Genomic DNA, 24333 nt, shown 5'->3' with positions numbered 1-24333 from the left:
AAACTCCTGTCCCGGAAGCTGCTTGTAGTCGGCTTTGACGTAGGTTTCGTCGTCCATTACCACGCAGTCAAACTTCGTCAGCATCGTCGTGTACAGCGTCTGGGATCGCGCTTTGGCCGTCGTATTTTGTTTATCATCGCGATTTGGAGTCACTACCTTCTTGTAAGTCGATAGTCCGGCTCGTTTTTTGGCTCGATGCACGGTTGTAGACGATACACCCAGCTTATTTGCGGCATCTCGGAGAGAGAGGTTAGGGTTTCGCTTGAAACTACCGGCAACTCTCTTTGTCGTCTCAGCGGCTTCCGGTTTTCGATTTCCCCCCGATCCAGACTTCCTGGCTGTCGACAAACGTTCCCCAAACACTTTAATTACATTTGTAACGGTTGATTTGGCAACTTTTAGCGATTTTGCCAACTTTGCGTGCGAGTAGCTCGGATTTTCGCGATGCGCGAGCAAAATTTTGATACGCTGCTCTTCTTGCTTGGACGGCATTTTGACAACTGAAGAGTGAATTCCAAAATCAAAATAGGAGCAACATTCTACACACACACACCTTCAAAATGAGAGGTGTTCAGGTTTTTTAAATGCAAAATTGAAAGAAATACGTCAAGTTGATATTGACCAAATTTTGACCGTATCACCCTGTAGTGGCTCTAGATGGCACTGTAGTTGGTCTATTTTCTTCGTGTACAAAATGTAGAACATTTGGAGAATTGGCTGAAGACCGGATGTGATTCCGAGTTAACCTAGAAAAGTTATTAGCATTTCAAATGAACACCACCTGCCTTACTTTTGAGGAGGGTCCAACGCGCTTTGTGCGGGTTTTATTTCTACGAACAGACATACGAATAGCAATGTTTGCATGGGTATAACTCTTTTGTTTCACTATGAAATTTTGCTGAAATTTTCACAGAAAGTAGAAAAATGTTCGAAATGTTATGGTCTAATGGAAATTAGAAGAAATTGGCCAAGTGGTTTCGGATTTATTCCGAGTCTCCGAGAGGCTATCGGGGGGTAGAAATGGTACCAGTAGATGCTGGTAATACACAGCAACAGGCATCTATGGGTAGGGCAGATTAATATTTTTTAAAAACCAACCCACAACCTGAATATAAATTCTGAGTGTCCACCTGAAGGCCATCCGGTGACCCAATTATGAGATTATTATGTATTTTTGATCAAAGAATACCTTGATTTTGCGCTGCAACTATGTGAAATGAAGAAAAATTGTGATTTTTTGATATATTGGCTGGTCATTAGCTCCAACTGGTCATCCCAAGTAACAATTCAGTAGCTACTTGGCATTCACTTTGATTTATGATGGTTTTATAACGGCAATGAACAAGCCATTTAGTTTAAACACAGCATTTCGAAGTTTAAAACATTCATGATTAGTAATTCAGCTCAATGCTGTTTTTAAAACCTTTCATATTCTGTCGAGAAAGTCAAAAACTGTCTTGTTTAAAAAATATTTTAAACCAGCTCTCAATCTCTCCATTAACTGTTCTGTAAATCAATCATCATTGTTTATTAATGCCTTGATAAATACTCTAGTTGTTCTTTCATTATAGAAGTAACCATGAAACCATTCGGTTTTAAATGAGAGAAAAAGCATATATTTTTGTTATTTAGACTTGTTTAAGTGGATCCTTAAATCACCAATTACTCTGTTTACAAATTGAACAACTTTGCCTCCATAAATGCTGCCATAAAACTGAACGGGTTAGGATCAAGCAAAATGGCTTTAGATAAATGCAATGCAGTCAGCGAGTTTTCTTCATAAAAGTCGTTTTGAACTTTATGAATTTTTTAAGGATTTCATTAAAGCAAAACAACTTTTTCACAAATGGCCCATGAAAACCAACTGCCACCATGTTACAATTATGTTGTTTGATTTTTACAATCTTCGTTTTCCATGTGTATTTCCTTGGTTTAACTTTATTTTGGATCAGAGTTTAATGATCAATCCGAAGAATATTTTTTTTCTCAATTAAAATAATAAGTCAAATCGACTTTTTTCGAGCACGGACTTATTTTTTTCGATGTTTTCAAGTACATTTCACATAAGATTTAATATGACTCCTACAACTTGTTGAGATCGGTTGGTATTTACGAACTTTTTTCTATCTTGATTGATGATTTTTCTAGTGGATTCAGCAAGCAGCTAGGGAAAATGACTTGAAAAGGGTTTTTATTGTTGCCAAATAGCTTTTATTGTAGCTTAAATACGGGTTGCTCAATACGTTCGTCTAAAACCTTTTTGCAGTAAATCAACCTTGAAGAGCTTCGAAAATATATCCTTCAGAACGTTCTTCAGGATGAGCCAACTACCCGAGCAAAGTCTGAGATCAAATTGAAATCTAAATTTGATGTTGTGATTTCGCTGATAATGATTACTCAGGTTGCTGTCGTTTTGGTCGTTTTAACGTTTAAAATATCACAATTGAGAGCAAACAAATCTTCCTGTGACATCACATTGAAAACTGCTTCTGCTATCAGTGAGAGCAAACTGAAAACTAAATTTGATATCCATTTTTCCTGTTGATTACAAAACAAGTATTCAATTTGATGTTATGCTAAGGCAATGAAAACTAACCCGCAACATCATATTTCTGAAGAGCAAATGTACAGCAAAATGAAAACAAAATTAGGTATCAAATTTGTCACTTGCGTAAACTGAAATCAAATTATGATTTCAGTGTGATGCTGATATCAAAACTTGATTTCAAATTGCTGTCATTTTGATGCTGGACTTTGCTCGGGTAGCCAGATTCTAGTCTTAATAAAGGTTTTGGTGGAAGCATCGATGGCAAAGTAGTTTTGACCAGGGAATGTTGTTTTATAGTTGCTTTGTATTACTTAATAAAACCTAAAATGTTACTTGGGATCCGATGATCCGCCGAAAGATTCGGAACATCCATAAAATGGATTTCTGTGTAAATTTGATCAAAGTAGGCCTTGATTTTTTTCTACAACTATATGGAATGAAGTAAAATGGTGATATTTGACATATTAACCGGTCATTGGCTCCAAATGGGCACCAGATGGTCCGTCTGGTTCTAAATGCAGTTATATTAGATGGCCATTGGCTCTGAATGGTCACAGGATGGCCCACTGGAAGTTCTGAAGCATCCATAAAATTAATTTCTACGTGTACATGTGAAAGTGGCCCCATATATTTTGTCGATTTTTCGCATACAAACTTCAAACCCTTTGAGCGAGGGTTTCCCATGAACCAAATGGCTTCAAATTTTGGCAGGGTGTTTCTAAACTCCAAATTGTCATTCCAGGTGGTAGTGTTTGAAATTCCAGGTCTTGACTATCTTCATATACCACTGAAAAACTCTGGTGTTGATGATAAAAAATAGTTTTGTATCTTTCATTATTTCATTTAAAATTTCTTGTGAAAGCGGCTGCAGATGATTTCTAGAGCTATTAATATGCAATTTTTTTGTGAACAAACATTTCTTAACGATTTAGAGATATCACCGCTACTATGCTCCAGGATCACTGGCGTGCACAGGGTGGGGCAAGGTGAAGCAATTGAATATAGAAGCAAGGTTTATTCATTTTTCTGGTGTCTAGTTTGCATCGTTCTAATGAATGCAAGTTTCATTGAAAATTTACGGAGGAAAATTCGCACCATTCTGGTGCATGAAGAGACAAAGCTTGAAAATTGCACCACAAAGGTGCATGGTGAAATAAACTTCACTGACAATTTTTGGTACACCGTTCTGGTGAATGGAGGAGCATGCTTTATTGAAAATTTCTGGTGCAAAATTTGCATCGCTCTGATAAATGAAATGAACAGGAAAATTCTTGTGGAAAACTTGCACTGGTCTGGTAAATGAAGGCATAAGCTTTATTTGAAATAAAGTTATATTGAAAAAATTTTTGGAGCTTTTCGGAAATTTTTGGTCTTAAATTTGCATCCTTCTGCTGAATAAAGAAACAAACTTTGATAATAGTTTCTGGTGTAAAATTTGCACCATTCTGATGATTGGAGGGTAGCTGCTTTACTAAAAACTTATGATGAAAATCTGAAAATAGGGGCAAGCTTTATTTGATGGAAATCCTGCAACATTATGATGATAGGAGAAGCAAGCTATATTGAAAATGTCTGGTGGAAAATGGAAAAAGGAAATCTGCACCAATCAGAAGATTAGAGAAGCATTTTAATTGAACATTAACGGTGGAAAATTTGCATCGTTCTGGTCAATTGAAATTTCCAGGTGTAAAATTTTCTGGGGGCAAGTTTGTATTGAAAATTTCTGGTGTAAGGTTTGCAACAATCTGCTGCATGGAGGTGCAAGCTGAATTAAAATAATGTAATAATTGCACAGTTCTGGTGAATGTAGGGGCAAGCTTTATTGAACATTTCTGGTAGAAAAACTACAACGTTTTGGTGAATGGACGGACAACTTAAACATTACTTCCGAGAAGAACCTTAGGGGTGTTGAATTCTGAGAACAGTTAAAAAAAATATTTCTTAGAATGATTCCATGAAAATTCTGCGAATAATTTCTAGTGAATCCTGCAGATAGTTCCAAGATAATTTCAAAAAGAATATCGAGCGAATCAAAATTTGAATGAAATTCCAAAGGGATGTTGAGGAAAATTTCAAGGGAATTCCGAGGATAATTTAAAGCTCATTCTGAGAAAATTCTTCTGAAACTTTAGGGGAATTTAAATTTCAAGGTGTACTGAGAAAAAAAAGTTCTAAAGTATTCCGAAAAGAACCTCAATGATATTGAATTCTTAGGACAGTTCCAAAATATTTCTGGGGAGAATTCAAAGATAATTTTGTGGATAATTTTTAGTGCATCTTGCAGATAGTTTCAAGATAATTTCGAAAAGAATACCGAGAAAATCAAATTTTATGTGAAATTCCCAAAGGATTTTAAGTAAAATTTCAAGCAAACTTCGAGGATAATTTCTAGCTCATTCAGTTCCAAGGTGTTCTGAGAAAAAATCACGAAAAGTTTTAAATATAATTCCAGTGGACTTCTGAGAAGAATTTTCAAAAGAGCTCTTAAGAGAGTTCTAAAAAAATGCAAGACGAACCTCAAGGATATTGAATTCTGAGGCTGGGGATTGAAAAGGATTTCTGGGGAGTATTCCAAGAAAATTCTGCGTTTAATTTTAAATAGAAAATATTTTTTTGAATAGAAAATGAAATTTTGATTGATATTTCAAAGGGATTTTTATAAAAAATGTCAAGGGAAAATTTCTAGCTCATTCCGGGAATTTTTTTTTTTTGTGGAAATTCTACTGACACTCTAAGGGAATTTTAGTTCCAAGGTGTTCTGAGTAAAAGTTAAGAAGAGTTCTAAAAATAATATCAGAGGACTTCTGAGAAGAATTTCAAAAGAGCTCATAGAGTTCTAAAAATTTCGAAAAGAACCTCAAGAAATTCTGAGAGTGGACTTTTTCGCAACTGTCCAAAGTTTAAAGACTTTTGGATTCCTTAATTGAAAAGTGGGTATTAGTTTACCATTGAATCTTGGTCTATTGTTGTTTTGCCAAAAATGTGTCTAAGAATCTTCTCTGAAAACGTCAAGTCATTTGTTACCGTGGTTAAAAAGTTACAGCTGTTTATGTGCGTTGTAATAAATTCGGGTTTGTCCTTTATATCATCTTAAAAACATGTTAAATGTTCGGTATCATTTTCTGTCACACCGACTGGCGGTACTTTGGAACGGTTCATAATCGACATTGTCGATGGGATTAAATTGCCAATTTCCATTGGCAGTCTGAAAGCAGTTTGCATTTATTTATTTATTTGTCGTCAATCAGTGTAGACCGTTTTACAATTGTTGTCTTAAGTGCTATTTTGAAGAAGATGAACCACCACCAGAGCAAAACATAAATAACATTAGCTAAATTAAACACTAGGGAAACAGTGGTGAGTGGACAGCACCATCTCCCAAGCAATTTGGAGTACTCCCCATTCTCATATTAAACGCACCATAGAAAAAAAAATTGCTCCTCGTTAACAAGATTCCTGTGCACGCTAGTTTTCAGGATGAGAATTTAGCAATATAATAGTCCAAGTTTTAGACGTTTGTAGTCCTCGATAAACTCTTTTTTGTTGATAAAGATCCTTGTTTTTGCCATTTTTATAACAAGGGTGCTCAGGGTGTCTAGTTGTTGAAACAGTCTTATTTTTTAAATAGAGCCACAAGATCTTGGGAAAAGTTGTAGCTGAGATGATTTGTTGCTAATTTGTTGAAGAATTAGTTTTTCTATCTCGGAACGTTCTCACCGTAGACCAGGCAGTGTTTGGGCAAAATTAATATGCAATGCGAGCGGAGCAAAAATGGAAATTATATGGAATAAAAGAAGATAATGCCAAATTTCTGTGCAGAAGATATGCATGGATTGGCACTTCACCGATAAGATTTTGCTGTGTTGTTCTAAAAATATCTAAAAAAAAAACATCCGATGGGGATCTTAATATTGAAAAACTGTTGGCTAAAATTTTAAGAAACTTTATTAACAAATCCAGAAGCCAGATAAGTTTGGAAATCGGAAGCTAATCCCGGAGGAGCTTTTTCCAGGGAATGTTAGGAGAAGCTCAGAAAAACCTTCCAATAGGTCGGAAAAAAACCTACGGAGAGTGATGTTTGGAGAAACTTCCAGAGGAAGATGAAAGAAACTTCTGGAAGAACTCGATAAATACATCCGGTAGAACTTTAATTGACCTTTTTGGACAAGATAGAAGAAAATTCCAGGAGACACTGGGGGATACTTTCTAAGAATTCTGGAAAAAGTTGGACGCCAGAGGGCTAAGTCGAAGGATACTTCAAGGAGAAGATGAGAAAATATCTGGAAGAAATAGATTTCTGGGGGATGTTAGCACAATATTCCCTGAAGTTCCTAACATGCTCTATTGATCCAGCAATTTTCCTGATATTCATAAAACATCCCTGAAAATCACACCATGTTCCTGAACTTTTCAGAACATTCCTGAATTGTACTTCGGAATATCCCACAATTCTTCGGAACTCCTTGAAAATTCTTGTAATTTTCCTTAAGTTAATGGGGCTCTTTTGAAGTTCACTGATCATCCTCGAAGTACTCGTAACTCCCCTGATTATTATGGAACTACCGGAAAATCTCTTATCTTCTTTAAATGTCCCTGGATCATCTTAAGCGCTTTCATTTTTGTTAAATTAATTAACATCAGCATTAAAGTTCTCTGAGCCTCCCGATTTTTTAATTTTTAGTTCTCGAAACTGCTGATAAAAAAACACAGAAGTTCCCTCAAAATGTTCTCACAATTTTCTAATGTTTATTAAGCTTCCCTTACGTTTTCAAAATGTTCATGAACCTTTCGAATCTTAACTGAAGTTTTCGGAAATTCCCGGAACTCATTTAAAGGTTCAGAAATTTCCTTGAATTTATATGTTCTAATGCTTCCCTAAAGTTATCTCAATTCTTCTGAAACAAATGGAACAATCCTGAAAACTATTTAATTTCTTTGAAGTTCTTTGGGCTTGTGAAGTTTCCAAAATATTTCAGTTTCCTTAAGTTCACTGGAGTTCTCTGGGCTTTCCTGAGATTCCCGGGTTCTTGGATTTGAACAGAAGGTAATGAAACTGTCTTTAATTTATCGGAACCTACCCAAAAGTCTGAACTATTCTGAAGTTTCAGAACTTTGGAAAAGTTCCTGAAATTTTCTTCAAACTAATGGAACCGCAAAAAAACCCTGGAAGCATTTCTGAAGTTCCAGAGAAGTTGAAAAAACTGGCGGGAAGAGACGGAATAACCTTTCGAGCGAAGCCAGAAGAAGCTTCCAAGGGAAGTCGAAATGGCTTTCTGGAAGGAGTCGGAAAATAATTTACAGGTTAAGATGAACGGAAACTCCTAGGGAGTTGGTAGAAACTTTGAAGGGAAGATTAAAGAAATTTCAGAAAGTTTTAAAATTAATGTTTTTATTGACCTATTTTTCCACTGAAAAAAGTATTTCCCGAGTGGTAACCAAAAACGGCAAGGAAATGGAAGCATTAGTCGAAAGAGTATCAAGCATAAGACATTTTCAGTGGCGGCAGTGGTGTAGTGGTAAGCATGATTACCTTTCACCCCAGCAGGCCTGGGTTCAATCCCAGTCGCCGTCGCCGGGATGTTCTGAGGCATAACATCTCTGATCACGCCTCCTTTCGTAAGGGAAGTAAAGCCGTTGCTCTCCGGTTCATGAGTTGATGGGTCGATAGGTAGGGTCCAGGTGTGGGAGCTGCCTCCCTGGCGTTGGTAGCATTGGTGTTCAGCACGGAAGACAAGATCGACGCAAAACAAATCAAGGGGAAAAAATCCTAAACAGTCAAGAATTTGACCTTGACTTGAGCATTTAACCAACTTAGCAAAGAGAGGTCCACTGCTCAATATCGTCAATTACGGAAATTCCGCTATTTTTCGCTAACCACTCCTAGCTGAACGTGGTTGAAACGACATTAATACAAATTCTTGTGTGCGAAATTCAACCATTACAACAGTCTAATTTTTTTTAATAAAAATAAAGGAAAATCTGTCTATCATTTCGAGGGCGCTATTCCAAATATTCCACTTGAAGCCACTTTTCACTTCCGCGTCGAACTCAGACCAAAATCTCTCCAGCAGCCTGCCAGTTTCGTCAGACGGATACCGTGTCCCGTCTCGTCTTTCGACTGATAGGCAACAGTGAATTAAATACCATTCTCCACCGCTAACTGAATGTTTCTTTTTGCATTCATTTCTTCGCATATTATGTTTTTATTCCTTCCTTCCTTCCGTCCTTCCGCCGTGCAATCCCTCACTCCTCGAACCGGTTGATAAAGTTTTCATTTACATTTCATCGCGCTTTTGCCTGGGCTTAATTTTCACTTTGCGTAGAAAACTTTTTGCTTTCTAAATTGGTGCCCATCAGTGAGTGAATGGTGGAGGTCGGGCGGCGTCGACGGTAGAAAGTTAGAGTTCCTCCCACACAAAGCCTAGGCAATAACCGAGCAATTTTGCCACTGTTTGAGTTTTCTCTTAAAGCAGTTACCGACAGTTTATACAGTTAATTTCTGAATAATGCCTTTATAATATACTTTCCGGGACCCGGTATTCTACGGATGTTCGTTTGTTCCGCTCTCGGTCCATGTTATTGTTTCATAAGAGAGTTGCTGCGACCATTTGGCTGCCATTCGCAGACGCCTCGGGCCAGTTGTGCTTGCCGTTTGATTGTTCTTCGGAATCGTTTAATTTCAACTTCCTCCCGGCTGCACTCGAGTACACTTCGGTCGGATTGACCTCAACGAGGAAGAAGAGCGGAGCAAGAAAACGACGTTGGCCAGAAAGTTGCTACTAGCTACAACACAGGAACGAACAACTTTGGATTAATCATGGTGCGGATTTTCTCGTTTCCCCCGCGCGATTGCGAGCATTCCGGAAATGGTTGCAATTTTTCATTTCATCTCATCTGTAACAACCGACGACGGTTGTCGTAAATCTGGCGCACTATTTTTCCGCTTTTCTTAACTTTACGCGATGCGACACGATGTTCTTATTATACAGCTGGCGTGTGCTGGCTTGGTGTACGACGGATGTTCTGTTTGACAAATTGACTCCACTGACTGCGCTCTATCGTTTGCGGAAGCGTTCCCGGTTTTGAGAGTTTCTTCTTCTCTGAATGAATTCCTACTGGAGGGATGTGGAGGCTGGACAAGTGGAAGGGGACAGTAAATTGGAGGCGGAAAACGTCAAATTTCCGCTGAATAATAACGACTTTGATGTCGGTGGTTCTTGCTTGTTGACTTGTCAGGATGCGTCAGCATTGCCGTCGTCGTCGTCGACGGTGCCGTCTACATCGCATTGACGGACAAGCTTGTTTCTGTGGATACAAAATTTGATTCGTTTATTGGGTTGCAAATAATTTCCAATTAATTATACCCGAAAAGGGAAAGAAGACAGATTTTGTGGATATTATTAGAGGTATCAGGGACGTGCGGGATGGCCTGTTGTCCGAATTTTATTACTGCAGGAGGTAAGCTAACTTTTCCGTTTATCATTATGATGAAGAGGATGATGAGTACAAAATGTTAACTTTTCCCATAGTAACTCCCATATAAACTTCAAAGGACCAGTCCAGTGCGGGTTTGCATTCAATTGAGTTCAGATTTTGAGAGAATGATCAGGACCTGATTTGAAATCGCAAGAGTGGGTGGAGCAAAATCTAAATTTTGAACCACTCTAATAAATATACCTTGGAATATAGCTGGTTTGTTTGTGAACGGCTGAATATTGCGTACCAGTATCTTTAGGCAGGGATGGGTCGCTCTTTTAGAACTTTTTCATTACTTTTTAATTTATAAAGCTTACGTTAAATCCAATTGAATTATCAGTTAATCAATTTTAAAGAAAATAGCTTAGTGCTATTATGCTATGCGAGTGTATGAAAAATATTGTATGAAAAATTAAAATCCAAGAAACCAGGATCGCAAGTCAACCGGGAAAAGCTTGAAAACCTAGAAAAGTCGAAATTTTAATTCACCAGGAAAAATCGGGAAAATACCGAGAATTTTTGGTAATTCACCTGGAAAATCATCTTGTTTCAATGATTTGAACTGAATTTCGCATAAGTGATATTGGGGCATGTTTCAAAATATGCACAGCTAATCATTTCATACCAACAATTTGGATCTTTTGCGTCTTAAACGGAAAAGGGACAAATGGTACAAAAAGTTTTGTAGATCAAATAATGACAATCATTGGAGTAGGTACATAATCGCGCGTAATAAGTATTCACAATCGATAAAGAAAACTCGTTGTGAATATGTTCAAACGAAGATTGATCAGCATCAAAACAATAGCAAAGAGTTAAGGAAATTTTTTAAATCTCTTTTAAAACCTAGTAATTGCAAACCGCGGTCCATAACTTTTAATGGCACATTAGAACAGTCAGAACAAGTAATTTCATCTAAGTTTAATGACTATTTTGTAGACAGTGTTTCATTGATTAATCAATCAATGGAATTGGTCGATGAATCTGACGAAATAAAACAGCCAGTTAATAGTTGTAGATCTGAAGGTTATTACATTAGATGAACTTAGAGTTATTTGTTTTTCATTACGAAAATCGGCTGGAGTAGATGATGTTAATGCTAGAGTTATTCAAGATTGCTTTCATGTCATTGGCCACATCTTGCTGGACCTTATTAATGAATTATTGCAAACTGGACATGTGCCACAAACTTGGAAGGAATCCTTAGCTGGAACGATTAAAGCCCAAGACATGTTGCACACATTAGAGAAATTTTAGAACTTGTTGTTAAAGGCCAGCTGTTGGAGTATTTAAATAGTAATAGTTTGTTGATACCAGAACAATCGGGATATCGGGAAGGGCATTCTTGTGAAACCGCGTTGAATTTAGTATTAGCGAAGTGGAAAAATAGCTTAGAGTGTAAACATACGATTGTTGCTGTTTTTTGAATCATAAACGCCCTTTTGAAACAAATTCTAGGCCCTTATTGTTGAGATCAATCAAGCGCGAGTACTGAATATAAATGGTTTGAAAGCGATTTGTCTTTGACAGAACTCAACCGACTGTTTTTAATGGTTCTGTTTCCAGTCACGTGGGGAATAACCTTGAAGTGCCCCAGGGAAGCGTATTAGGGCCCCTGTTATTTATTATGTACATTTGACTTGCGACGTGTTTTACGATTGTGTGACATTAATCATTTTGCAGATGATACTGTGTTATTCATTGCAGCTAAGGATTTAGATGATGCCGTTTCATACTTGAATGAAGATTTGCGTTAGTAGATGGTTGAAGTATAAGCAGCTGAAATTGAATACAAGTTTAACTAAATTTATGGTAATTTTGCGGAATCGATTAAATGAGAATGTCTCTGTTTTAATTGATGATGAGACTATTGATCGCGTTCGGGAGATTATAAATCTTGGCGTGATTATTGATGACAAATTTAAGTTCAACTCTCTAGTTGTATGGAATTCTATGTCGACTGAAAAACGATTTAACTATTTCCAATAAAATACAGCTATACAAATCAATCATCTCTCCTCATATAGACGTTTGCCCTTCCATTTCATTTCTGTGCATTGACACAAATATCGCGATAACAGTGCTTGCAGGATAAAATAATGCGTTTGATATTGAGATGTAATAGATTCACTTCCTCATCTTTGATGCTAGACACCTTACATTGGTTGTCGGTGAGGCAAAGAATTGTATATGGGTCATTCCAGCTCAAGTGGGTACAGAATTTAAAAAAGTTGTGGTCGATGTCACCGATTTGAGCCAAACTTGGCCAAAACACTTATTTTGGCATTCTGAACAAACGCCTTTTTTGATTTTGCTCTAAAGTGCCTAGATCCTTCTGGGCTACAACCCTGTATTTTCGAGATTTTTAAAAATTTAAACTTTCAGAAGAGATAACTGTTGTTTTTGTTTTAGTAACTACAGTGAACAGGCTGATTAAAGGCAGGTATCCAAATTGTCAAAAAATTACCTATTTTCACCATGGGTGGGATTTTTTATTTCTTAATATTTTGGGCTCAAATTTTTACCACACTTTGGAAAACTCTTAAACTTAATGTGTTTCCAAGGGTAAATGATTTGGACAAATAGTTTTTGAGATATGACCAGATGAGTGAGTGGTAGTTTTGAGCTTTTTTGGTGGAAAATCAATACCATTTTTTTTTTCTTGAATTCCTTCACGCCGATGGCACAACCATATTTTTATGTTATTTTTCACATGTTTTGGGCAGGATTCTCAATATATGAAATCATAACTACTTCATTTATTTACATCTGTTCTTAATTTAATTGTGGTCCTAAAAGTGAAAAAAAAATCCTATGGGATACAGCCAAAACGTGAAGTACGATGAAATCAGATAGATTAGCAGATATATAACATTTCAGATGTGGATGAAAGCTGCTACTTGAATAATACCCTTATTCGAGTAATTAATCTCACGAGCAAGAATGCATTTTATTATAGTTATAAAGAAAAATAAATGTTGAACCTTAATTTTTCATTTTTTGAAAACACACTTTCCATTCATGAACGTGACTGTCATGTTCTTTTCTTCTACGCATTTGAAGCTACGCACAGGAAACAGTTGCAGACTTATAATTATGTCTAAGTATTAGTATAGATTTTTAGGCTTACAAAAACAAAACAAGTAGTAAGTTGTGTTTGTGCTCAGAAGACAAAATTTGCCTGAGACATAAGAAGAGGTATATTTTCAACGTTGGGAGCACTTCAAAATTATTTCATCGGACAAAGTAGCAAACAGATATTTATGTAAAATCGAATCGCAAGTTTGTAAAATGAGTACCATCCTCCGAATAGCGCGGCGGGTTGTACCATTTTCCCATCACTATTTCTCGGTTGTCCTCTAACCAATCCAACAGATTTATTGTAGATGACTAATTTAGAGTACTATAGCACTAGTAAAGAAAATAGTTAGATTTTCCAAAAGACAGAAATAACGGTGGGCGGTGCAGTAAAAACATGGTACATAATGGTTTACAAACTGATTTTGAAGTATGGGGTTTGCTGACGATACATGACAGTTACGTCAACAGTTAACTCATGCATTGATTTTGGCATCGAAATTACATCCTAAGAAGAAAGGTTTGTTTTTCTATGCTTTGCTTCCACTTTCACTCAAGCGCAGCGCTATTGCATCTGTCGCTTGGATTCTGGAAAAGTTGCCAGTCTTCTTGATATGATGTATTCGGTATTATTCAAGTAGCAACTGTCATCCACAGCTGAAATTTTGCATACCTATCTGATTTCATCGTACTTCTTAAGCACGTTTTGGCTGTGTCCCAAATGAACGTATTTTTCACTTTTAGGATCATAATTAAATTATGGACCGAAGACAATATATGAGGTAGTTATGATTTCCTATAATGAAATCCAGCCCAGAACATGTGAAAAATAACATAAGAATATTATTGTGCCATCAGCATGAAGAAATTCAAGAAAAAAATAAAAAAATATTAAATAGCATTGATTTTTCACCAGAAAAGCTCAAAACTACCTCTCACTCATCTGGTCATATCTCAAAAACAATTTGTCTAAATAATTTGCCCTTGAAAACGCATCAAGTACAAGAGTTTTCCAAAGTGTGGTGAAAATTTGAGCCCAAAATATTAAGAAATAAAAAATCCCGCCCATGGTGAAAATAGGCCATTTTTTGACAATTTTAATACCTGCCGGTAATTAGCCTGTTGACTGTAGTTACTATAACGAAAACAAAATTTGGGTACACTTATAAGAATTAACATTAAAAAACCTTGTTGACCAAGTTGACGTTCTAAGATCACGAATAGCATATTTGGTAGTGGAGTAATCTCTTCTGAAAGTTGAAATTTTTAAAAATCTCGAAAATACAGGGTTGTAGCCTAGAAGGATCTAAGCACTTTAGAGCAAAATCAAAAAAGGTGTTTGTTCATAATGCCAAAATAAGCATTTTGGCCATGTTTGGCTCAAATCGGTGACATCGACCACAGGTGGTGTACCCACTTGAGCTGGAATGACCCATATATGGCTATGGTGTTCATTTTTAAAGTAGTTAATGGTTTGCTGCCTCGATATTTGTGTGATCGAATTGAAAAAGGAAGTGACTTTCATAGATATAATACTAGAAACGCGGTTGAAATAAGAACACCACATTTCTTGACTTGTGCTTCACAAAATTCATTATATTATAATGGAATAAATGTTTTCAATTCGATACCTAGGGGTCATTCCACGCCAAGTGGTCACAAAAAATTGCAAAAGTGAAATTGACCTCTTCCGATTTGGACCAAAATTGGAGGGAATGTTCATTTAAGTTCGAATTCTAAAAATCGAAAGTTGTATGCTGATCGTAGCAACCCTCGATCAAGGGGCACATTTTTCATTTTTCATTAATTTTTAGAAACCACTACTTTCTTTTGTTTATATCTCCGAAACAAATAAAACTACAAATTGCATTAGGTATTGTTTTAATAAGAAAATTAGACAATAAATCTAAATCTGTAACTTTTGTTTATGTACAGTGTTGCCAAATATTGTTTTATTTTTGTTTGTAAACTTTAAATGCAGTTTTCTCATAATATGTGTCGTTTAATTTTCATTTTAAGGACACCATCGTGTTCTTCATCCTTTTTTACATAAGAAATACTTAACGACAAAAAGTAATTTGCGTAGTTCCTGAGATATTGCATTTTGAATGAACGAAAGTCATAAATTATGAGGGTTATTTTTTTAACGTTTCCTCGTTATAAGATTCATTCTCATGACTTACTGTGTTAAATAATACTTGATGGAAAAAAATAGGTATGATAAAATCAACAATAGTTTTTATGCAGTGGCTGAAAACTTTACACTAGTAATAATCCAAACGAATTGCATTATAAATCAAGACATTCCAATACATAAAATATTTATCAAACTCTGATCGATTTGTTTCTTACATTTTATTTTAACAATGTAAAACATAAATTACAATTTACTTATTTTTCTTCTCATTTTACTTCGTGATGATATCTTCCCATTATTATTTGAATCTACTTGCTTTGCATGTTTCGTTGCCACAACTCTAAAAGCTGAACCAGTTGTGGCACCAGAAACAGTTTTCATAATAATGGTAGCAATATCAGAAGGAGCTGCTGTATGTATTGAACGAATACCGGGAATAGATGCAGCTGATGCAAAACGGTGGAACAATATTTGTTTTTCTCGGAACAGATCTCAGATGACACAAAATCTAACGTTTGTATTGCAAATCTTCATTGCCCAGTCATAGAGCTCCTTTGGCGTGTGAATAGTGGCTCCTTGTAAACAAGCTCACGTTGCCAATCTCTTCAAAGTTCATCCCAATCCGTCGCTTGGTCCTTTGCCATGTGCCGTAACAAAGCAGTGCCACTCAGTGGGCACCCCAAATTTGCTTTCGTGGAAACCTAGGGTACCGCACCATCGGAGAAGTACGAGATTTTGGACAACTGTGATACCTAAGATTTGAGATACTCTATGAAATGGCACTGGAAAGCATGAAATGTTGTTGTAAGCGGCAGCTAGTAGGATGGATCTCTCTGATTTGGTATTGTGTATATGAAATCCATGACGAAAGGGCATCAAACACATTAGAAAAAAATATCTGTCTTAAGCTATCGATCAATAATTGATATGATAGTTATTATCCGCTTCATTCATATACAGTTACAGATATTCTAGCTTGTTAGAGGTGGAAATTGTCTGTTTTTTCAATGTTAAGCTTGATGTTGAATCATCTTTCCTAATTGCGGGGATGAGGGCTACTTCGGTGTCCCGATCAATTTTTTTGTGGAATCCTACCGATTTCCTTCAGAAAAAAAATCAACAAAAACAAAAAAGGGCATCAAATGAATGGCAGTGCTGCCAGAAAAGATTGAAAAATTGGTTCTCATGGTGGTTGAAGGGTGTTTGAGTGTGTCGAAGAGTGTCGAAGAGTGTTTTTGATGTGTTTAACACAAGGTGGCAAAGTGGCTTACCCCCTGAATTGAACACACCATTTTCCACTCGGTATCTGCAAACTTCTAGATGCGCCAGAGATGCTTAAAACAAAGACGCCTAATATATGAAAAAAAAAACCAAAAATGTCATATTTTATACGTTAATAGATGACATCTTCAAAGACATCTATTTGATCTCGAAATTCTGGATCGTATGCAAAACATGAGCGAATTACAATTTTGTCCTATATTTCACATTTTTGTCTTGTTTTATGGCTGACCATAAATAGTTATTTTGGCGTTCTTGTACCAAAAAATATAGATTTAGGTCCGTTGTGCACTTACCTTCTGAAAACTTTAAAATAATAGGTTTGGATATTAATTCCATTGCTTTAGAAAATGCATCCGAAAAATTAAAAAAAAAACACTTTTCTTCAATTTGTTTTCCCAAAATGTTACATTGCGTTGAACTTTGATAGTCTATCTTATGTAAAAATGCTGTGGAACACGATGGTGCAATCAAACCAAATATTTAGATGCATCAAATTAAAAAAAATCACGTTTAAAGTTTTTAGTCGCTAAATAATATTTAAAGTTGGCAACACTGTTCTTGGTAATGTCATCGATTTTTTTTTCTTTAAATATCATTTCACACAATAAGTCATGAGAATGAATCCACTTATTAAGAGGAAATGGGAAAAAAATAAAAAAAACAAAGTTTTACCCTCATAATTTATGACTTTAGCTCATTCAAAATGCAATATCTCAGGAACTACGCAAATTACTTTTTGTCTTTAAATTTTTCTTATGTAAAAAAGGATGAAGAACACGATGGTGTCCTTAAAATGAAAATCAAACGACACTTATTATGAGAAAACTGCATTTAAAGTTTTCAAACAAAAATAAAAAAAATATTTGGCAACACTGTACAGAAACAAAAGTTACAGATTTAGATTTATTGTCTAATTTCCTTATGAAAACAGTATCTAATGCAATTTGTAGCTTTATTTATTCCGGAGATATGAACAAAAGAAGGTAGTGCTTTCCAGAGAATCACGAAAAATGGAAAATGCGCCCCTTGACCGAGGGGTGCTCCGATTAGCATAAAACTTTGGATTTTTAAAATTTGAACTTAAATGAACATTTCCTACAAATTTGGTCCAAATCGGAAGAGGTCAATTTCATGTGCTGTGTACACTTGACGCAACACTTACAGTATTTAAAAGACACTGCATTTCACATGTTGAAACTGTCTTTTGAACAGTTATCCAGTGGTTTTTTTTTATGAATTGACATATTATGTATCTTGATGAAGTTATCTCTAACGGATTATTTTGCATGGATAGCTGTCATAATTACTTTTTAATCATTATTGTAGCACTGCAAAAACTATTGCTGTTCGCCATGATGGTGATGATGGATTTTAAATAATAATAAAAGTAGATTAAAAAAAGTAGTCTACAAAGGTTTGAGCCTCGCGCGCGTATTACGGATATAGAGGACTGAATTTAAAATTTGATAAAAAAAAATGCGATTTTGAAGCTTATTTGGAAGATATCTTGAGATAGTAGTATATTTTCTGGCCAATGTTGGGGGTTCGTGAGCATTCCTGACATTACTGAAAATTATGATAGCATCAGATTGCGGGGTTGCTAGTATAATAGGATGCTTTGTTGATTGTTCATTAACTCTTGATCGCTTGTAATACTTAAGAATATTTTAGGTGGACAAAAAGGCGAACTAAGAGGTGGACGCCTGAGCTTTTCCACATTTATATCGCTGTGAAGCAACTGTAAACTCTAGAGGGAATTTATATAGATATAAATTCCCTCTAGAGTTTACAGTTGCTTCACATCTGTAACTGAAACCAGTTCGATTTTGTTTGCTAACCTGGTTGAAATGTCATATTTAATTATCTTAAAGATAAATCGTCCAGCTCAAACTTTTGTAGGAATAAGAGGTGAGACCATCATCATAAAAGCATGAGCATGATTAGCATGATTGACCACCCACGGTTGCTGCTCTGTTATTACCAGATCAGCTGCAATTACACAGAGAACCAACAGATGATGTTTGGGACTAACATTCATCCTCAATGTGTAAGAACTGGAGATCTAATATTTAGCAATACCAGCGCCGGCCGTGTCCGAATGCAGGTCACCTAGGGAATGGGAAGGAATGTGTTGACGTGGTACACGCTGTGAAGGAAACCGAGAAATCCTCTGTGCTTCCACGCACTCGCAGGGATCGTTTTTTGGTAGAGTGATTATATACACAAACACACACACACACACACGCGCGCGCACTCATCCAATTTATATTTTTAGATCAGGACCCACACTGTGGTAAGTGATGCGATCGGTGTTAAAGAAGTATTTGTTTTCATTAAAATCTAGTGGGTATAGAATAAGGCAAAGTGAAAAATTGCAAGGAAGGGGACGGGCCTGGGATTGAACTCCCGACCTTCTGCTCAGTAAGCAGATACGGTAACCACTGAGCTACCGAGGCTCGTTAATAGGTGAGACCATCATGATAAAAAAAAAACTTGCCATGTATTTTGATGATACTCGATTTCTGATTTCCCTTTCACAGATTAAAAAATAGTGTTCCTTTTACTACAAAACAGTAGTATTAGTAGTATTAAATGTGTTTAGATCTGTTGATTATGATTCGGTTCATTTTATAGAAATGACTTCTGTGACAAAGTTGCATGAAATTGGAGTGCATGTTCTGAAAAAAAAAATACATACTAAAAAAGATCACAAATTTTCATAAAAAAAATAAGAAAAACTGATAAAAGATTCATTATAGAAAAAAGCATTTTAAAGACAAATAAATATCTGGTTATTTGAAAACTTATCAAAAATGCTAACTTTTCGGAAATGGATACAATGGACATTTCAAAATTGATCAAAATCGTAGAACATAACATAACAAGCAACATTCCACAATAATTTTAAAGTCACTAATGTCGGCCTAAGTGTCGCTAATATTGGGCCCATACATAATTCACGGAAGAAATATTTTTTTTTGGCACTTGCACTTGCATTCAAAAATATCTATTTGTATTGTCCAACTGACGTATTATTCAACGAAAAAATGAAGTACAGGAAATCCTAGATCCTTAGGCCAACGTTAGAACCATTTTCCCTAATTATTGGTGGATGGAGATCAAAGATAAATTATAAAATTCAGCAAAATCAAATGCAATCTTGCTCTAAATTTCACGAAAAATTGGGAAATTACAAAAAAATCCAACACAACTTTTTCAAAAGTGTTTCCAGCTCATCAGCTTGATTGAAACCTGTCCAAACAAACCAACTGCCATCCAATCATTCTAAGCTTGCTATGTTATCATTTAATTGTGCCTACCGGATTGCCGTCCTTTATCTGAGTGAACAATCAATTGAACCAACAAAACCAGTGATAATCAGTAACACAGTTCGTGGCCCACCGGTAGCAATGGTTACTTTCAATCTCATTAGCTTTTACCTGTTGTCAAAGGGAATCGTAACTTTCGCTCCCATTGTTCCGATCCGATGCTTCCATGATTGGATGGGCATTTTCAAAAGTGTTAACTATAAGCCTTTGGCTATGCCGTTTGTTTTTGTACCCTCCGAATTTATTGCCATCCAGTGAGTTGCCTTCTGTATGCATCTAGAGCAGCTCCATATCAGAGCAGCGCCCTACATCGCACACTAATGAAATTCTCCTGTTTTCCCGTGGTACATCACAATGACTTTACTGACGACGACGTTGACGACAACGATGAATGGTCTTCTCATTTTCCTTTCCATCTTCTCATATCTCTTGCAGCGGACAAAACGCCAGAGGGTTTCCCTGTCATCACTCAGAGCCCCACGACGCGTGTAATTGAAATTGGCCACACGGCCGTGATGCAGTGCAAGGCAACCGGAACGCCACCGCCGAAGATCTACTGGATCAAGGACATGAAGCGTGTCGATATGACCAATCCCCGCTACAGCATCAACAGCGAAGGTAAGTTGACAAACAACCCAGCACCATGTGAGATTGTTCGACAGACCGCATGGTATGAGGCGATGTCGGGTGGTAACCAGCACCGTCAAGGAAATCAAGTTGGGCGATTTTAACAGTTGAACAAAAATGTTAGAAAATGAAGGAAACTGACTTAAACTGAACGTTTGATTGTTAAAATTAAACAGGAACACGTAGCATTCTTTGGCGATTACGGTCATAATTGCATCAAATAACAACTTGTCTGTTCTCTACGGTGGTTCCTGATAAAAGATCAATTTAGTTGTGAAACTTAAATATGTATCACTTTGCGACAAACTGGAGAATTTTTTCAAGAGCAGATAAATCTAATCATGTTTGACTATAGTGGGGTCCCTTGCGTCTAGAATATACTTATGCCCTAATACGTCATGGCTTTTAGGTACCGTCCCCTTTATATTATTATTTGGTCATAAACTGCCACTATTACTATCGTTTAAGGACCATTTTTTCAACTTCCTTCAGAAGTTGCTTACAAACTGCACCAGGATGTTTCTTCCATCTTTTCCAGGAAGTTTCCTCAAACATCTATCCGATTTTTTTTTCTGGAACGACTTCTCCTGGAGTGACTTCTACCGAATGTTTCTTCCTAGATCTTTCAAGCATCCTCTGGAAATTGATTTCAACTTTCCAGGAAGTTTCCCAGAACAAGATTTGTCTTGGATTTTTTCCGGCATCCCCCGGAAGTTTCTAAGGACTTAGGACTTCCTCCAGAAGAGCTTTTGCTTTTCACTAAAGCAAAATTACCTAAAATGGTTTCCCGAGTAGTGTGTTCTATTTTTCTTTATATGTGTATTTAGCATTTACATTAGCATGTAGTACATAGTTCGAAAAAGTAGTGTAAATTTCTGTTCAGTATGATGCACATAAATGGAGCGTCACATATCATATATGTTTACAATGTATATCATGTAAAGTTCTGAGACATTTCATGCAATGTAGCAAATATTGTATACAAAAGCCCATTGTTGTAAACAACATTGTTTACAAGTTGCTCGGTTGCGTGAAATGAAATACAAGTTTACGTGAATGTTTACATCACTATTAAAATTCAGAATTTTTTTCTGTGTAGGGGAAAAGGATGTAATGTCGGCCTAAATGTCCCTAATTTGGGCCCGTACATAAATTCAGCAATCGACTAAATTTTCAATAGTGACCAAAAATATCCAATTGTACACGCAAACCAAAAATCTATTACAATGAATGTTAGTTCCGTTTCCTATCATACCCTGTTCATGAACATCGCAGCGAATGTTAGAAGTTGACCTTACAGGCGATGTAATGGTTTTTTGTCTTTTTAATTTCGTGTTCTATCTACGCTTTCGACTATACCAGTAAGCTTGTCGAACGACGCACGTTGTAGAACATTGTAGAACGACGCACACACTTGCCTCGAATCTCTCCAGCAGAAAAAGCATACGAAGTCGAGTATGTGAGAAAATGAGCGCTTCGTGTTTGCTTCTAGGCCATCTATACTCAGAAGCATGGAGAGAGCAGTGGAGAAAGCACAGATCTGATAATCTCAACGATCGTGGTTCGAGTCCAGTCGGCAATCTGTTTCCTATTTTTTTCGACATAACTAATTTCACTCACTAATAAACTCTACATTTTTCGGTCTCCAATTTTCTTGCATTGGACCGCAGCTAGGTATATCGCATCCTCGGTTCATGCGGTCTCCACTAACATCCTCTGATGATGAATCCCACATAATTTTAAGCGAATCTTACATCCCCCGGTTGGGTGTACCGTCCCAATGACGCGTTCATCTAGATAAAATTGACCATAGGCCAACATTAGAGCCCTATCATGTCGAAAAGAAAACAACATATTTGCGTGAAAATTTCATAATTCCAATGGAATTTGTAAATTCAGCAGTAACTCGTCAGCAATGCAACGTTCGGACGCCATGTTAGATTGTGTTTGTGCCATCACCACTCATAAATTTTCACACCATAAATTCATGAAGAATCTGAGTGAATTTGTGTTACAATATAATATATCACTTAAAATTTTACTATGTGCATTACAGATTATTTTCAATATCTGAAGGTAACTTTTTTTTCATGTGAAATTTATGCGACATATTTTTTGAGTGTAGAGTTACTTAACGGGATCATCTCAGCAATTCATACACAGAAAAAAAGTTGTTGAATATTACATCCAAACTGCTGAAACCAGGTCAATCCATCGGTTGTGTAATATAACGTTGTACGATGTACATCGATTTTGCGAACAAAATTACATCAATTGATGTAATATTGTATCTACTTTTTGCTATTACATCATTATTTCAATCGATATTACATTTTTTTTGCTGTGTTGGACCAGAACCATTCTGTGGAGTTTCTGCTTGTTCTCTTAAAATGGAGATCAAGAAATGGAAAAAAATGAAAGTGTAGACCAATTGGAACTACACTTCGATTGCTAGGCAGTCGAAACGGTTCATAATTCCGAACATTTCAATGACAAGCAAAATTCTTGAATTATGAAAGAAAGATCTCATTGTCCATGTAAATATCATTTGAAGTTAATAGGAAACCTTCAAGAGGATATGTGTCGATTATGTGGCATAGAAAAGGAAGACTCTGGACACCTGCTATGCTCTTGTGCAGCCATCTTCAATAATAGGCGTTTTTTTTTTCTTGATAAGGGGCTGGCAGAACCCTTTGATATTTGGAATGCAGGTCTCAGTCAAGTAGTAAATTTCATTCGAAATGTAATACCTGGCTGGGAAAATGCTTTTGGTCAGTCTATGTCGGTCGCTTCACAAAATAGTGATACGACATAACTGATAAACCAATATAAAAACGGGGAATATCACAATAGATCAAAAATAACTTGTGCGCACGCTTTTGAGTATTGCCTTCCCGAGCAATGTCGGATATCAAAATACTAACAAAATTGTAACAAATTATGTCTTTGAAATCAAGTTAATAACAAATTTTGATAAGCTATTTTTTAATTTCGGTTGAATTGATTTTTGATATTATTTGGATATTTCTAAAAAATATAATTAAAACCGACATGTGATATTTTATAAAAATCACTGAAACCTAGTTTTTTTTTTTTTACGAGTCAATCAGGATGCTTGTTGTTTTCTTTATGAACATCACAAAGACAATTATGATTTTTGCAGTTATATTTTGCAACATATATTGATATGAATCTACACAGCAAAAAAAATAATTTTGATATCACGTCAAAGTGGATGCACTACAATCAATCATTGATTTCAAAGATTCTCATACAATTCGATATAAAAGAGATTTCGTCCTGTTCGTCTTTAATTCTTATACTAATATATTGTCGAATATTTTTACTAACTTTCGTAAGCTTAGACGATTTCTTAGCTCATATTTAAATATACGTTGTCAGAAATCGCATTAAATATCAATTCTCTCCCAACAAAATAAATTTCATCATTCATGTCTGTTAAAATTTGTTCGATGTGAAAGAATTAACCACTTTATTCGAGCACTTAAAATGACGTTTACTACCACACGAACTTTGAAATAAAACATTATTTTGAGATTTTTTCTTCTAGAACCTCGAGAAAAGTAGCCAACATTTGTGCGTTTCATAAAAAAATATAAATTATTTTGTCTAGTTTTGTGAAATCGCTGGTAGAAAGTCACGCCAAAACTGTTTGACAAAGTGGTCCATTGATCATTAATAATAATATAAGAGTCATCGTAGCCTAATTTTTTACATGATTCGTTTGTCCTATATTGAACATAATTTCACTAGAATTTGCCATGAAAACTAAACTTTAAATTAAAAAAAAGTCACATGGTCTTTTTCTATGCTATTGGATATAATAAACTTCA

At 36.0% G+C, this 24333-nt stretch overlaps 1 protein-coding gene across 10 annotated transcripts in view; it reads left to right on the top strand.

The window, feature by feature from the left end:
• The window catches only part of Lar (tyrosine-protein phosphatase Lar), a 571867-nt gene that overhangs the window by 379451 nt on the left and 168083 nt on the right, over positions 1-24333 (top strand). For all 10 annotated transcript variants that reach the window (XM_065228155.1, XM_065228154.1, XM_065228160.1 and 7 more), the window contains one exon: positions 20288-20470. In XM_065228155.1, coding sequence (XP_065084227.1) covers positions 20288-20470 — 183 coding nt within the window. The remainder of the gene's footprint in view (positions 1-20287; positions 20471-24333) is intronic.

Source organism: Ochlerotatus camptorhynchus, unplaced genomic scaffold (genome assembly GCF_037179485.1).
Source record: "Ochlerotatus camptorhynchus isolate MF236.1 unplaced genomic scaffold, CSIRO-AGI_Acam_v1.1 ptg000284l, whole genome shotgun sequence".
Classification (NCBI taxonomy): Eukaryota; Metazoa; Arthropoda; class Insecta; order Diptera; family Culicidae; genus Ochlerotatus; species Ochlerotatus camptorhynchus.
The sequence above is the reverse complement of the archived record's forward strand: the minus strand, read 5'-3'. Positions and strand labels throughout refer to the sequence as shown.